This window comes from Protopterus annectens, chromosome 8.part1 (assembly GCF_019279795.1).
Source record: "Protopterus annectens isolate FY-2018-M chromosome 8.part1, PAN1.0, whole genome shotgun sequence".
Classification (NCBI taxonomy): Eukaryota; Metazoa; Chordata; order Ceratodontiformes; family Protopteridae; genus Protopterus; species Protopterus annectens.
In genome coordinates this window covers 12,159,103-12,175,652 of record NC_056742.1, presented here as the reverse complement: position 1 = coordinate 12,175,652, position 16,550 = coordinate 12,159,103, and the positions used below count along the sequence as shown (strand labels likewise).

The 16,550-nt window shown below is 39.4% G+C and overlaps 1 protein-coding gene across 1 annotated transcript; it reads left to right on the top strand.

Annotated features, from left to right (window-relative positions):
- Window positions 1-896: 896 nt before the first annotated feature.
- On the top strand, window positions 897-1,394 carry LOC122810064 (secreted RxLR effector protein 161-like). Its single transcript, XM_044081557.1, has one exon. It carries the CDS (start codon window positions 897-899, stop codon window positions 1,392-1,394), a length of 498 nt encoding a protein of 165 aa, XP_043937492.1.
- Window positions 1,395-16,550: the final 15,156 nt, after the last annotated feature.

Sequence of the window (16,550 nt, the reverse complement as noted above, 5' to 3'; positions counted from 1 at the left end):
GCAAAGACTATCACCACATGAGAAGTAAATGTGGATTAGAGCTACTGATGAAAAGATGACATCACTCAATGAACTCCAGACATGGAGACTTTCAGAGCTACCTCAAGATAAGCATGTAATCAGATGTAAGTGGGCTTTTAAAGAGAAATGGGACTCTGAAGGGAAAGTCTGTAGGTACAAGGCAAGGTCAATTGCAAAAATATACTCACAAACATTTGGTGAAGATTATGATGCTACATTTGCTCCAGTTGCCAAACAAAGTACTTTCAGAACACCGATGACAGTGGTGGCTTTACAGAAAATGATTGTGAAACATCACATTATCAAGACAGCTTTTCTTAATGGAGATATAGAAGAGGAAATATACATGTTACAGCCAAAAGGATATGTGAAAAGTGGAGAAGAGCATCTTGTTTTCAAACTGCAAAAATCCTTGTATGGTTTTAAACAAGAGGCTCGAGTATGGAACTCAAAAGTAAACAGAGTTCTGCTAGACGATGGATTCATGGGAAGCAAAGCCGATCCATACCTATACTCTAAACATATAGATACCGAATGGATGTATCTGTTAGTCTATATGGATGAATTGATTATTGCTTACAAAAGGAAGAATGAAATTGCAAAGTTAATAACAGCACTCAATCAGCACTTTGAGACTAAAGATCTTGGTGAGATGACATACTACTCAGGAATTAACATACAGTTTGAGGAGGACAGCTGCTTTCTGTTGAACCAGAGTGCAAAAATTGATTCAATTCTTCAACAGTTCAACATGACTGAGGTGAAAGGAGTTAGCATGCCCATGAACATAGCTTATCAAAAGTTGGAAGGAGGAAGATCTTCTGCCATCTAATAAGCACTACAGACAACCAGTGGGGGCACTTCTGTACATTGCAATGACTACACATCCAGACATTGCAGCAGCCAAGTCAATTTTCTGCAGCTGTGTAAGTAAACCATGTCAAACAGACTGGAATTCAATAAAAAAACGTATGAGGTATATTAAAGACACAAAAGGCTTGAGCTTAAAGTTGTCAGCAGTCCGTGACTTAAACCTCAAAGGATATGTGGACTCTGACTGGGTGGGTGATCTTAACACATGCAAATCTACAAGTGGTTACCTGTTCAAATTAGAAAACAGTTCTATATCCTGGTCCAGCAAGAAACAGATCTCAATGATGTTGTCTTCTACAGAGGCAGAATATATCTCTTTTCCCTATGCCAGTTACAAAGCCATCTGGTTGCGTCAGTTACATGAAGATCTTGGAGAACCAGTATCCCAGCCTATGGTCTTATATGAGGACAATCAGCGATACATTAAGCTTGCAACCAGTCAGAAGATCAATGCAAGAACTGACCATATTGATGTCAGACACCATTGCATTCATGATTAGTTTGAACAAAAAATGATGTGCTTTCATATTGTGAAACTGATAAAATGATTGCTGATGCTATACCAAAGCCAATCACAGACAGCAGTGTATGCATGTAAAATCAATGCCATGACAGGATCTTTAGTAAGAAAGAGGTCTGCGTGACATAACTTTTTACAGATGAGTACTGCATTGTGGGATACCTAGAGCAGAATAAACAGAATTACTTCAAGATGCCAGACCCCATGTGGTCAGACTCAGAAATTATATATAAAAATATTTAAAAACCTTATAGTCCCAGAGTGGTGTTAAAATGTAGGATATACCAAAACCATGATGAAATAAACATGATTTTTGAGTCTGTGGGTGTGGTTCTCGTTTAATTGCTTTATAGTTTTCTCTATTTGATACTTCCATGATGGCATTCAGTTTCTGCCCTTCCTTTCCCTTACTGCCCTGTGTTTTTGTGGTAAGACTTTATTTGTTATCAATTTAGCTGTACAGTAATATATCCTATTGGGTCTACTTCATGTCATCAAAAATTCATTTAGCTGAAACTTAAATGACTGGGACCAATTCACTGAAAGCTCACTTCACTGAAAACTCATTTAACTGAAACTTATTTAGTTGAATGGTAGTAGTGGCAATGTGTAGAGTACTGTAAGGCAAGTAAAGGGTATATGCCCTTTTCCCCACTGTAGTGTGATCCTGGAGTTAGTATATATAGTAAGGGGGTGGGGGATACCTCCCCACCTAGTTTGGGTATATATTGTCTTCTGGAAAGAGTTATTCATTGGAGTTCTAAGTATTCATGTCTATAGTTTAAAATGTATTGTTCTGGAGCTTTCGGTGAAATATAATATAATATATATATATATATATATATATATATATATATATATATATATATATATATATAAAACATTCAGTTTTGTGCCATACCAGATCAACAGCCTTTTAAGATTTAATTTGAGAATGTAGCTAAAGATATTTTCGAGTAGACCTAATTGATGAACTCTCTTTAGTTACTTACATCAAAAGCATCTGTCAAGTATGAAATTCAGATAATAATAATATTATCTTTGTTTATTTTAAGCTCTAAAAATAGTCACTAAAAAGCAGATGATGTGTTGGCAGCCATATTCTTTCAGAAAAAAAAATTAAGAATTCATGCGAGTTCAAAGTGGCCTGACATAAACCAGGTTTCCTTGCATTGAAGAAGGCAAATATCTTTTTAGAAGGTTAATTCAACTGTCTCCCAGATGCCTGTTTAGGTTTGTTAAAGTTCAGAGTATAGTACAAGATGGTGAACAAGAAAAAAGCTGTATGAAAGCCCACAGAGAGCCAGTAAAAAAAAAAAAACAGACAGAATGTATGCAATACATAAAGTTTAACAACCTTCATATTGTTTATTTAATTATTACATTTTGGTGACCATTACTGGACTAGCTGACAGACCCTTTTCAACCATGAACCCAGTCCACTGGACATACGTTATTGTCAGGGGATACAATCTGACTATCACATCAAGTATTTAGACAGAAGCAAGTTTATTTATTACAGTTAATATCTCAAGAAGGTTTGAACAAAGAAAATGACATCATTACATAAAAGTTTGAAATAATATTTACAATGAGTAATTTGAAGAGCAGTTTTTGCACTAACAGTAAGTCACTTAGTAATGGCTGAGCAAAGAACATTATGATACAATTATTTGTCAAATGCACATTCAGACAATACATTTACTGCTATTGATACAGACAGTATACACTATGTGTAGAAGGATAGTGTTGACTTAAGGTTGTTTCTTGCCCTTTTGTTTATAGCAGGAGAAAGCTGATTATTTTAGAAAGAATTATTTTATTTGCTTTTAAACGTTTCAACTGTACTTTTTTGTCTTGACTTCTCCAAGCGACACTGTGCAAAAAAGGCAGATAAACAAATCTGGAAAGTTAAAATTGGTAAATTTAAATAAGAAACTTGAGAATTGGGAATCAACTCAAGTTTTTAAATAGTCAAAGTGTCAGAGTACTTCCATCTTTAAAAAAATGTTCATCTGCATGTTTATGCTATCGGCACTGATGGATGAGACACAGATCCATCTTGTGCAGATAAAAATGAAACTGCAAATTTAATCTTTGCCAAGTACCATATTAAAACAGTCTGTTTAAGTACTGTTGACCCAACAAAGTATGTCAGATTGTTCCAACCTGCACAACATAGGAGGAAACAGAATAATCAGAGATGCAAGAGCCAAGTTGTATTCACAATATTTCTAATTATGTTATCTTAGTTTGAAGCAGACATTTTACAAACAAAAGGCTAGTATTCATGCTGTGATGTCCTCTCACAGGAATGGTAATCAAGAAGCCTGAATCCTCACCACTAACACTGGAGATGGACTTTCACTTGGAACAAAAATGGATACAACCAGTATTTCCAGATTCATCTCTCTGCATCAGGCATAATTTCCCTTAAGAGCACATAGGGAACACATTCCATCCAGGGCTGGTTTTCCCTTCTGTCTCTCTCCAGATCTCCAGTAAGACTCCCCACTGGCACAGCTATAGAGTTGAGTCCTCAGCCAAGTGTCCAAGCCAAGTCCTCCACCACTCTCTGTGTGAAACCAGTGATTCATGTCCCTGCTCCAAGCAGCTGACACACACAGTCTTTGATTTTCACATACACACACACCAGGGGAAAGGCTGGCACAGATTTACTAGCTATACCCCCTTCTGCCTTGACTATAAGGTAGTTAGTGCCACCAGACACTCCAAAGCCAGCTACTCTAAGGCTCTTACAAGGGTACCCAATTATACTGAGTGAAATTAATATTAGTACAAATGTTAGTGTTTTGACCAATGCAGTAAGGCTTTTAGGAGTGGCCACATTGTGACCAAATAGATATAAGTACTCTCAAAGGTTAAAATATTCTCTAAAGGACCAGCCACAATATAAAGTTTAAATATATTTAATAATAAATAGTAGAAGAACATGAAAATATGGAATATCTATTTACAATAAACACCAGAGTTTCATTCACAGTATTTATTTATTTATTTCCAGTTTGATTACCAGGGAGGTCCACTTGGCCAAAATGACCCATTTTCAGTGGAGGCCTGGGGAGAAAAGCTCCAAGATACATTATACAGTTGAGAATACAAAGATACTAAAGTGTAGAACTTACATTATATAATACAGTTACAAATAAGTGCATTCATTGACACGCATAGTCAACAAAAGTCATTGTGGGTGGCCTTATGGGTTATACAGTTTCATTAGGACAAACACTCTTATGTATTTGGTGTGAAAACAGTTTACATACAAACATTTAAGTAAATGTGGATGCACTTTACATGCACACTTCTAAAGAAGGAAGCTATTTACAATATTTACAAAGTAGAGTCGTGATATGTAGAGATAAGAGATGAAGAGAGCTAAGAAACACTCATAGGAAATTAGCTATGGGAGATTATAGAGAGCTTAGGAAACAGAAAGATAATTCCCTGGGGACAATATACTTGGAATGATTAAGTGGGGTGAAGGCAGGTACATTTCCATTTTGTGGACAGGTGTTTGAAAAGCTAGGTTTTGAAGTTTTCTGAGTTTGGTATGGTTCTTAGGAAGGGAGAGAGTTCCATTTTTTGCCTAGTGAGACAGAGAGGAGAAGCTGGCCAGCTGGACATTTAGGTTTGTGGATAGCAACTAGGTTTTGATGTTCAGATCTGAGACTTCTGTTGGGGGTGTAAGGGGGAAGGATATTTGTTAAAGCTGGACATTTTGTTGTGTGAAATATAAGTCTGTGTGCAGTTGTGAGTTGCAGAAAGTCTAAGTAGTTTGGGAGTTCAAGCCAATTTAGGGATCATAGGGTAAGGCAATGATGGGTAGAAGTTTTGGAATTGGTGGCAGATTTAGAGATTATATTGTAGCAGTTTTCTAGTTTGGAGGTGATAGAGGAGGACAGGTGAGTTAAGAGAGGGGCTCCAAATAATAAGGAAGGAAGTAGATAAGTAGTGGTCAGACTATGCCTAGTAGATATTTGTAGCCTCTTGAGGCGCCATCTTTTTTCTCTGCAAAATCCCCTGGCTGCTGTCTGTTCCTGGCCCAAGTGTCTTTGACTTTTTACCCTGCTCTCCAAACTGCTGATCCTGCAGTGGTAAATAAGAATCTGCCTGCCTGGTGACAAAGGACCCTTTCCATAATTCCTGAGGTCTCTTCACACTGCCTTCTATTCCCTGTATCCTCTCATGAAAGGAAGAAAGAAATACCCTGCTCTCCAAACTGCTGATCCTGCAGTAGTAAATAAGAATCTGCTTGCCTGGTGACAAAGGACCCTTTCCATAATTCCTGAGGTCTCTTCACACTGCCTTCTATTCCCTGTATCCTCTCACAAAAGGAAGAAAGAAAGTATGTGTTGTCCCATAAACTGGCAGTAGAACCTATATTTGTAACTATTGCTTCTGGAGTTTAATGCACGCGTCCCAGACAGGACAGCCAGCAGCTATACCCCCTTTCAGTCCTGTAACCGGCATACCTCCCCATTCCCTTACTCTTGCCTCCTTTTAGCTGTAAATACCTCTTTCCTTAGTCCTAGACCAGCTAACTCTCTTTAGAACCTATCATTATAATATTATTTCTGACCACTAGGTGGCACTTATATCCAGTCCTACCTGACTTACTTATCCCACTTTCTTACAGTGTTTCTACATTACATCTCTGATGTCTTATACTAGCTCTTAATGATAGTCTGTTTTATCCTTTTATTCTTACTGCCTACACCAAGCTATACTGATATTCTCTACCACTGATTTACTTATCTCTGTACTTACCCACACTCAACTTACTTTCAATATTCTGCATTTTACTGATTGTTCTTCCTGAAGCTGCTCCTCTACTTGTCTCTACCCGCTCTGTTCGCCCTGCAGGCTCACTCCGCTCCCCTACCCTGCCCCCTATTCCCACCCACCAATACCCCTAGCCTTATACTACATAACCACACCCTCTTCCCCTCTCAACCAATCACAAGGTTACCACACCCCTTTACCTTTGCATCAATCACTAGAAAATACTCCACAAGGCCCTAACCTATCCCCACCTTCTCTAACCAATCCCTTCCTCTCCCTACAAAACTCCCACCTTCCACATACCAGTCTTATTACTACTCCTTACTTCCTACTTTGTACCTTACAACTAAATTCTCCCAATGACTAAACTACCTACCTCAGGATATTTAAAGCTGCTCTTCTTTATAGTACTTCTACCTTCTCTAACTATAGCCTACCTTCTAACCTCCTATGAAAAACCATTATGTCCACAATTGCACTACCCTTCAAAGCAAACAGCCATACCATCTCTTGTTGTCTCCCTAAACCACATAAACATAACATCTATACCATGCTACCTACTAGCAAAGTATCATAGACTAGCCCACATTAGGTATAACTATCTAAAAACTAGGAAGTCTCTAAACCAAGACTGTATATCCCAAAATCCTAAATCTCGATCAAATGTCCACTTATTAATAGATGGAGACATTCATCCAAACCCAGGCCCAAGGAATACTTTTACTACCCAAGCCCATAGCTCTAAGCCCTCTAGTAAACTAAGTCCCACCAAACCTCCCAACTCACTCTTAATAGCACATCTCAATATATGAAGCATAAATAATGATGTTGCTCAACTCTATGCCCTCTTGGACGTTCACTCATTTGACATCCTATGCCTGACAGAAACCTGGTTAAAACATGTAAGTCACGACAATGTAGTCATCCCACCCGGATACAATATCTTAAGGCAAGACCGTATAGCCAAGAAGGGAGGGGGGTAGCTATTCTTTACAAAGCAGGGCTTCAAGTTACTGCTTCTGACTACAAACCACCTCAGGACAATAATGTCAAAATCCTTACTGCTAAATTACAGCTTAATACTCATAAATCCATCTGTATCATCTGTATCTATCTGCAGCCTGGTAATAACACCAACACCCTGGAAAATAACCTTAACTGGCTATCACTAAACTTCGGTGACTTTAATATTGACTGGAAGTGCTGTAGCAATGAACACCCTACTTGTTAGATTTTATGAATATTAGTCTGAAATTAATTATGTTGTAAATATGCTGAAAGAAAAAGCTTGCTTAAATGCAGAAACAGAGTTTAGTAATATGTGATCAGCAGTCATACTAAATGACCATGGCTTGGAAAAGGAATCTGCTGAATGGACATTTTTCCCTTACAGACTCAGAAACAGGATGTATGCAAGAACAAAAATGCAAAATCTGCTTTTAAAGAACACTGACATGCTTTTCTGCATATAAAAAAATGGACACAATATGTTTCCTAAAATAACAGGATGGACACAATATGTTTCCTAAAACAACAGGATATGTTTATGACACTGTGACAATGTGTTTTCTCAGAAATATGTTTTTCTGCATGAAAAACAGGATATGGCACAAGAACAGATGTTTTTTATACAAAGATCCAAATAAAATACAGGATGTTCACACTGTCAGAAAAGCTGATCTCTGACAATGTGTTTTCTCAAAAATATGTTTTTCTGCATAAAAAACAGGATATGCTTATCAGCATTGGCACAAGAACATATGTTCATATACACAGATCCAAATAGAATACAGAACAATGTGTTTCCTCAAAAATATGTTTTTCTACATGGACATCAGGACACTGTTACAAGATATTCACACTGTCAGAAAAGCTGGTCTCTTACAAGACATTGTTAAACAAGGAAGCTTAGTATTGTTTCTACAGGACTAAAACTGTATATAAAGAGCTGTATAAATCCAGTTATGTTAGAGGTATGGTAGGGACTCGTTTGTCCTAAGGTAAATGTTATATATCTCACATCATCTGTACTATATGAGAAGTAAAGTTGGAACAGTACTTTTAAGCTGCAACGTTATTCCGTTTGGTTTATTATAAAAAATTATTGGTTACTGCTCTTAAAGACAAGTGCTGCAAAGTATATTCTCTCATCAGTGTATATTCTGCAAGTTTCTGTATGCAACAGACTGTGAATGCAAATATAACCAGACTTTGAATTTTAGCAGAATCCAGCCAGTAAGACTGAGTGTCTTAAGAAGATTGTAAATCCATCCCACAGCAAGCAGCAGTAAGCAGAGAGAGCTCAAAATATTTTTTCACTACTACCCATATTAACCTACATGATTTTTCTCAAACCATTACCTCCCCAACCAGGATAAATAAACCCAATAAAAAATAAACTATCTTAGATTGGATTCTTACAAATAACTATCACCAACCATATGATGTAGGGACCCTCCCTGATGATGTGAGTGACCACTTACTTACCTATATCATCAGGCATAAGATCAATATACCCTTCCCACCCACACTGAGAACAACTTGGACCAATAAAAACTTTAACCCAGATGGCTTTCAAAGTGAACTTGGGGCATGTGATTGTTCACCCTTAAAATACCTCCCACTAGAAGAAACTGAAAATTACTTCAATTCTAAATTCCTAGCCATTCTAGACCATCATGCACAAACCTGCTCTATCAGAATTAGGATTACGCCAGCCCCATGGCTTATAAAAGAAACCAGGCACAAAATCCTACTTAGAAATAAATGCTGGGCCAAATGGCGAACTACAAAAAACCCCATAGATCAGCAGAAATTTAGACAGTTGAGAAATAACACAAAGAAAGCTATACTCTCAGATAAAATAAACTTTTACTTAGAACTCCAGAAAACCCATCAAAATAAACCTCAAAAGTTTTGGGCAACCATTAACAAACTTCTTCACCCAGGTCATTCCATTACACCATCCCCACAGGGCACTGACCATGAGAATCCCAAGCAAACTGCCAATACCTTCAATACCTTTTTCACAGAAGCCATTCAAGCTCTTGCCGATCAGCAATCACCTGATATTTTGCTAACCTCAAGTACTAGCCCACTCTCCATTTCACTTGCAACCATTCTCAACATCACGCATTCTCACCCTTTTCCAAAAACTTAAACCAACTACCTCATCAGCTGACCAACTACCTGGTGAATATCTGCAAATAGCAGCCAAATCCATAGCCTATCCCATTTCCATCCTGATTAACAGAACCATAATCGAAGGCAACATTCCAACTACCTGGAAAATCTCTCACATTATCCCTCTACATAAAGGTGGTAACTCCAACGAATTGTCAAACTATCGCCCCATAACCTTACTTTCTCTTCTGGCAAAAATAATGGAAAAATGCATCCATAGACAACTCCTAGACCACCTTATCCAAAATAACTTGCTTTCTAAATGTCAGCACAGATTTAGGCCATTCCACAGTACTACCACTTCCCTCTTATCCTTTTCTGGCTGCATTAATAAAGACCGTAACAGCAATATGCTTTCCTCTGCACTCTTTATTGACCTTTCAAAAGCATCTGATATGGTCAGCCATCAGATACTTTTAAATATCCTCAAATCCCTTTCACTAGATGCACTGGCTATAAAATGGTTCCATTCTTAATTGAACAATAGACAGCAGGCTGTGCTATGGGATAATAAAGATTTTGTTAAAACTGGTATTATTGCTGTTAAAATATTGAAAATATTTTTTTTCATAAAGACAGGCACTAGTTCCTTTAAACAGAAAGAGTAACTCTGAGTAAGAGCTACAAACAAAGGGGGGCTATAGCAGTACTAGGTATAAAGTACTGTAAAGAACTAAAAGTGCTAACTCTGTTGGCATAGTGGGATAAAACCTTTTGACCCATGTATCCAGAGTCTGTCTAGCAACTTAGATGTGTGTAGGAGCTCCCAAGGGGGAATTAGAGTAATGATGAGGTTTAAGCCTGCTTCACTGTGCTCAGACAGCTTCCATGGTAGAATCCCTGCTAAAGACCAAGGATCATGGGGGAGGGGACTCTCTACAAGACAGGCAAAACCAGCTGATCATATCACACAATGGCATGGCTATGCCTATGCATCACAAAGTCCCATTACCTGCCAATCCCTAATGAGCATGCACAGAACAAGTAGCACCTTAAAGAGAAAAAAAATTATCCTCCTTCCAAATAACATCACTGCTCCAGGCCTGCATGCTTCTCACCCCTGAGGAATGGATAAGCTATATGGCTTTCTTTCAACCATTGAGAATGATTAAATCAGCAGAGCAGCAAAAGGCAAAAAGCACACAAAGTAGTGGCACAACAAGTGAATGGCAGTGAAACATACAAGAACTTTAGTCATAACCCAAAAGTAGAGAATGGAATCAGATGACATGACATATTTACAGGCAAGTATTTTATCCAAGATCAGAGTACATTTCTTAAGATTAAATTGATCACAGTGGTAGCTAAAACCATTTGCTTTTTTGAGATGCAGAAAAGACAACTCTAATCTGTCTTTTAACATATTTTATCAGCGTGTACAGCAGTTTACTGTAGATCTTAAGGTAATTTGTGCATGAGCAGCTTATTAGACATATAAAATGTAGTAACTCATGCACGGAGAACTTTCAGCATCTGATATGACATCTGAAATCATCAATACTGTAAAAACAATGATTTTCTATTGACAGGAGACATTGCCTGTTGGCACACCTGCATTCTACACAGTAAAGATTCAAAATATATAAATAATATTTTTAAAGAATTATTCTTCCCACTCTTGAAATTTACAGATTGCTTTGCTGAGTCATCCTGCTAAATACTATCTCACAATGTGCTGTATGCTCAGGTTTGAAGAAAAAATGTTTTAACCAAGTAAAGTGATGACAATAGTTTTCTCATGGACCCTGCTTTATGGAGTTATTTTTGTGCATGACCAGGAACCAGAATTCAGCTCTTGATAACTTATGAGTGTTACATTGATCATATATTTTTGTGTGGTGTGGTAGCAAACATTTGATGATTTTTTTGTAATTATTCAAGGTCATGTTCAAAGTACAGGTTCCAAATCTCATATTCTACTTAGACATACTTGTTAGAAATGAATAAAACAAGTGAACAAAGTAGGAAAATTAGTATGATAATGTACAGGAAAGACTGTAGAAAACAGCTCTGTTTTCCATTGCACCAGGTTTCATCAGATATCTACTTCAGAAAATAGTCTTATAGTGAATTTGTTCAAGTTTAGATGTTATGGCAAGCCAATCCAATATTTTTTGCAAAGGAAAACATATGGACAAAAGGAACTACAGACATGTCAAAATGTCATTGAAAGGTAAGATATTCAGATGTGATCATCACCAGCACCATTATCAACCCCCTTTTCCCTATTTTCTGCATGGAATTAGGGGTAGTGTTAGCTGTCACCATGTTCCTTGTTTCAGTACCACTCCCCTACCTTCTTCAACAGACATGGCTGAGTGTCACAGATCTCTCACTCAATCCATCCGCACATCTCTCTGCTGGATGCTTTCATTTTCTCTTAACGTCTTCCTATCTCTCCCAAATTATTTTCACCAGAATGACTTCTGCTTTTCTGCACATGTGCATGAACCACTGTAATCTGTTCTTTTTTGACCTTCTCTACAATTGGAGCTACTTTGGCTTCTGCTCTGATATCCTCATTTCTTCACTTGTCCCAAAGTGTACATCTTACCATCTGTTTCAGGCACTTCATGCACATCACCTCAATCTTCCTCAAATGCTCTGCCTTCATTGCCCATGTTTTTGTACCATACAGTAGCACTGGTCTCACCCCCGATTTCTACACCATACTTTCTGCTTCTTTGGTAGTTTTCTACACATCCATGACAATCTGTGCCAGTTGGCTGCAACCCCTCTGATTCTAGATTTGATCTCCTCTTTAAGACTTCCCTTCTCCTCAACCACCCCTCCAAGATACTTGAAGCTGTTAACCTGTTCAACTATTTTCTCTTCTATCTCATTTCTCAGTTTCTTCTAACTTCCCTGCATTTGCTGTACTCATTTTCATCAGTTTCATCCAATATGGCTTCAGTTTTGAATTCCATTCCCCAGTCCTTTGCTGAGGCTCTTGCTCAGACTCTGCATGTAATGCCACATTACCTGCATACAGCAACTTTGTTGATCTATCTCTCTGGCCTGTTTTCTAGTGTAGTTCATCACTATTATGAACAGCAGTGGGCTCAAAGATGAACTCTGATCCACACCCATTCTCACTAAGAACTTCTCTGTGAGATGAAACACTGTTTATATTTGAGTCATTGGGTCTTTATACATAGCCTCCACTAATTCTGTCAGTGTTTCTGTGACTTTGAACCACTGCAAGATTGCCCACATCATCTTTCTTGGGATGTTGTGAAATACTTTCTCCAAGTCTAGTAATGCCCAGATGTTCTTCATGTTTCACTGTTGCAGTCATTACAATAGGGTTATCCTGCTGGCAGGCTACCCTCATTCGGCCTGAATTCCAAAGTCTAGGTCCGGCGTCGGTTGCTGTCGCCTCTTTCCTGACGTCAGTGCGCCAGGGGTATAAAAGATGCAGCTGACGCCATTTTCTTCAGTCTTTCTTGCCGCGCAGTGCCCGAAGCAAAAGCAGTTCGCAAGTGCCGGTCGGCCGACTCCTGAGTTTTTCAAATTCGAAATTCAGATCCGAAGTCTTCATTAAAGCTAACTACCCCATTGAGGAAACTTTTTTCTTGCTCCAGACCGATGTCAGAAAAAGTTAATAATTGTATTTCTTGTGGGAAGCAAATACCTCATAAGGATTTTCATTCTTACTTTATTCCTTGCCTAGGCCCTGACCATAACATTGCTAGTTGTCGGTTTTGTGCTAGATTTAACCAACGCACTATTAAGCGTCGGTACGATTTTTCATTCCATTACTTTGGTAGAAGATTTAATTATGTAATGCCATCGGATCAGCTGACTACCGGAGTTTATAAAAAACATAAAGAAAAAGAAAAGGACAGGCATCTGAGATCCAAAACCAACGACGAGGCTTCTGCTAGGCCTGTCGCCAGTTCGCCGGTTCTCAGTGAGGCACTTTTGCAGCCCCTGACGCCCACTACCTCAGAGCCACAGGCTGCTTCCGACTCCCACGTGGAGCCGACTAGGCCTCTGGAAACTCAAGGTATTGGACACTCGGAAACTATTCCCTCAGATGGGTCCGGAGCCACTGAGCAGGCATCGGCTTCTGAGGGTGTTTTCAGGCCTACACAGTTATATGTGGAACCTACTTCAGCTTCAAAGGCAAAGACTAAAGCAGCTCTTAAGACAAAGAAACAAGTACAGCATTCACCTGGACAGGCCTCCATGCCTAAAAAACAGATGCTTAAAATGGCCGCAGACCTAATTACTTTGATCAGGGGTTCCCATCCCCCTCCTGATAAGACGCCTAGGCAAGAGTTAGAATACGAATCTTCAGACCAGGTTTCCATTTTCTCTGATTCCTCCTCTGAACAGGATTACTCTATTCTTCCCTATGAGGATTCTGATGCTGAAGAATCTATCCCTTCAGCTTCTCCTCCTGAGGATTATTCTTTTGGGTAGACACTGCATACTATGAGGGAGCATTTCCACTGGGTGAGCCAAGATTACTCAGAATCCAAGAAAAGGCTCAGAGACTTCCTTTTACTGTCTCAGCACAGGCCCCTTGCTATCCCACCTGTTTTAGACATTGTAGATGATGTAGTTTCAGAGTCCAGTCTTTCTCCAGACTCTTTGCCACCAGCCCCTGTTAAGCCAGACAGATACTATAGGGTTCCTGATTCACATAAATTTCTTTATAAAAACCCTGCTTCTGACCCAGAAACCATCTCTCAGGGTCCCAAAGGGGTCAAGGCTTCTACTGCAGAAAAACCTATCCCTTCTGATAGGGATTCTAGGGCCCTAGACAGATGGGGCAAAAAGATTTATACTTCTGCTACCTTGGCTGTAAGAGCCTTAAATTGCCAATTTCATATGCTTAAATATCAGCAATATCTTCTGTCATTGCTTAAATAGAAAATGTCAGCAAATTCACAATGTGCAGACAACAAAGAAATGCAGGATTTATTGCATGCAGCTGAACAAGTTGGAAAGCATACTTTGCAATGTGGTTTTGATTCTCTAGAGGCCTCCCACAGGTTCTGTCATTAGGAGGCATGCATGGTTAAAAGAACAGAATCTGCCTGATCATGTTAAAGCAAAACTATTAGATGCTCCATTACAGCATGATACTTTGTTTGGTGTTAAAGCAGAAGGGGTGTTGAAGAAAATGGAAGACAAAGCTAAATCTATGCAAACAGTCAAGGATTTCTTGCAGGTACAGCCTCCCAGATTTAGCAGGAACTGGCCTACAAAGAATTGGTCCTTTCCAGTGTCAGATAGACCACAAAGAGGCAGATACAGATGCCCCAGATGCAGATCACAGCCCCAAGGCTCATACAGGCCTAAACAATGGGGTGCTTCTACCTCCAAGAGCGGAGAGGAAAAATCACAGCCATACAGGAAACAGTCTCAATGACTTTCCCCTTCCAGTGCCAAGCACGTATCTTTTGGCAGCCCCTTTGGGGGGAAAACTAGCACTTTTTTCACAAAATTGGCACATGATCACCCAGGACAAATGGGTTCTAAATATAGTTTCACAAGGCTACAGGTTCCACTTTCACACCCTGCCAAGGTTAAACGGTATGCCAGACCTGCCACACAATCAATGGGCAGAGGCACAAAAGCAAGTTTCATCCCTCATGAACATGAGGGCCATTCAACAAGTGCCAGAGCAAGAGCAGGGACAAGGATTCTATTCAAGACTGTTCTTGGTACCCAGAAAGGACAAAGCCTGGAGACCAATACTGGACCTATCTATTCTAAACACATATCTGAATATTCCAAAATTCAAAATGTTGACTCTACAGCAGCTTCTGCCCATGTTGGGCAAGAAGGCTTGGCTTGTGACTTTAGATCTAAAAGAGGCATACCAGCATGTCCCAATCAGACAAATATGCAGAAGATACCTCAGATTCAAAGCTGGCTCAATGCACTACCAATTCTCTGCACTGCCCTTCGGCTTATCTACTGCACCCAGGGTCTTCACAAAGTGTCTGGCACCAGTAATTGCATACTGCAAACAAAGAGGAATACAAATATATCCTTATTTGGATGACTGCCTCATTCAAGCAGAGAACAAGGACATTCTGATACAGCATCTGGCATTTGTAAAGAGATTACTACCATGCCTAGAGTACACAGTCAACAAACAGAAATCAAAACTAGTACTCTCTCAAGAGATAATATTCCTGGGTGCAAGCTTAAATACAACTGCCCAGATGGCTTATCTCACACCAGATAAACAAAGACAACTGACTACCTATTTCAAACTGTTGGCAACAAAGGCCCAGTCCATAGGTTCATAGGTTGCTACTAGGCTATCGGCCCTAGGGCCTATGCAAGCCTAGCCATAACAATTGCCTGGATATTTCTTCCCACAATATTTACTTCTCCAGGCCCCTGTCTAGCAGGGCTGCTGACATGATCCCCGGGGTGAATTTCCTATCTCCCATCCAATCATCAAGGTTCCTTTTGAAGAGGGCCAATGAGGCGCTCTGTTTGATATGTATGGGCAGTCTATTCCAGAGTATGGGGAGTCTCTGGGTCAGGCACCTATCCCTCCAGCATGTACTGTTCATTGTGATGACAAGGTTTAGATCCCTGGAGCATGTGGCTCTGAGGGATTGGGATTTCTTTAAGTGGAGCATGTTCAACAGGTCAGGGTTTGACATGGCCTTGTATGTTAAGCAGAGATTGCCTCTGAGTAGATGATATGCCACAGAGTATAGCTGGAGTTTTTTTAGACGGTCAGTATATGGCATCTGCTTTAGGCCTGTGATTCATTTAGTGAGGTATTTCTGTGGCCTTTCAAGCTGTTGCAGATGTCTTGTGAGGTACATACCAAATGGGGCATTATACTCTATAATGGGTCTAATGAGGGATGAGTACAGTGGGACAATGACTTCCTTTTTTTCTGGATGAAAAGACCTTAGTGATGAGGTGTGCCACATAGAAGGATTTCCTGACTGTTGTGGCAATGTGGTTATTGAAAGTGAGACCACTGTCCACCTGTGTCCCTAAGTCTCTCATCACACTTTCGATGTTTAGTGTCCTGCCACTTATGTGGTAATTCATGGGTACATATTTTTTTCCAAAGGGGATAACTATACATTTCTTGGCATTAAGCTTGAGCCCATGGCTCTGGCACCAGGTATCTGTTTCTGTAAGGCCCTTTTGTAGAATA